Consider the following 1,053-nt stretch of genomic DNA (forward strand, 5'->3'; position numbering starts at 1 on the left):
GGAGGAATTGCAACACGCTCCAGGAGCGTGCCTGCCCCCGCCCGCTGCGTCACCGGGCTCCACGGCAGCACAGGGTGGGGCAGTGCCCCCGGAGCACCCCCGCCCGGAACACACAGGGAGGGTGACACATGCCCGGCCCATGCTGGCATCCACACGCTCCCAGGGCTGTTCCCACCAGTCCACACTCCTCTCCTGGGGCTGGGAAGGCAAAGGGAAGGCAAAGGGAAGGCAAAGGGAGGCAGCAGGCCCCGGGCGGGCTCGTCCCGGTGCCGCTGTGCGGCTCGCTGCAGAGCAGAGTGACAGCCAGGCCAGGCTGGTGGCCCTGGGGGCAGTGGCACAGGCCTCACCTCACCCCCACAGCAGGTCACAGGACTGCAGCTGACAGCCCCGGGGCGAAGAAGGTGACGTTCTTCTCCTGGATCTTGTACTGGTAGATCTGGACGTGGTCCTGCTCCCCCGTCAGCTCCAAGGACGATCTCTTGATTATTTTAATCTGCCGAGGGGAAGGAAGAGGAACATCATCAGCTCTTTGTGGCACAGGCCTCACCTCACCCCCACAGCAGGTCACAGGACTGCAGCTGACAGCCCCGGGGCGAAGAAGGTGACGTTCTTCTCCTGGATCTTGTACTGGTAGATCTGGACGTGGTCCTGCTCCCCCGTCAGCTCCAAGGACGATCTCTTGATTATTTTAATCTGCCGAGGGGAAGGAAGAGGAACATCATCAGCTCTTTCGTGGCTCTGAGATCCACCAACAGGATAGTTTGGGGAAGACTCCCAGGAACTAGATATTTTCCTTTGCCCCCATCTTCAGGTGGGAGGTAGCCCTGTATGAACCCCTTCCAGATGCCAGGGATGGGGGAATCCCCAGGAGACAGGATGTCCCCAAATATCCCCACAGAATCAGAGGTCCCTTTTCACCAGAAAAAGACCTGGGGCTCTTGGTCAACAGCTGGCTGAACATGAGCCAGTGTGTGCCCAGGAGGCCAAGAGGGCCACCAGCATCCTGGCTTGGAGCAGCACTGGTGTGGCCAGCAGGAGCAGGGCAGGGATCAT

General features: G+C 60.8%; 1 protein-coding gene across 1 annotated transcript in view; it reads right to left on the reverse strand.

Moving 5' to 3' along the window:
• Nucleotides 1-564: 564 nt before the first annotated feature.
• LOC103781458 (elongator complex protein 6-like) overlaps nucleotides 565-1,053 on the reverse strand; it is a gene marked incomplete at its 5' end in the record, with an annotated part of 3,774 nt that continues 3,285 nt past the window's right edge. The window contains 1 exon segment of the mRNA XM_008949177.1: nucleotides 565-693. Within this exon segment, the coding sequence (XP_008947425.1) occupies nucleotides 565-693 (129 nt within the window).

The sequence above is a fragment of the Merops nubicus genome, unplaced genomic scaffold (genome assembly GCF_000691845.1).
Source record: "Merops nubicus isolate BGI_N331 unplaced genomic scaffold, ASM69184v1 scaffold27241, whole genome shotgun sequence".
Lineage (NCBI taxonomy): Eukaryota > Metazoa > Chordata > Aves > Coraciiformes > Meropidae > Merops > Merops nubicus.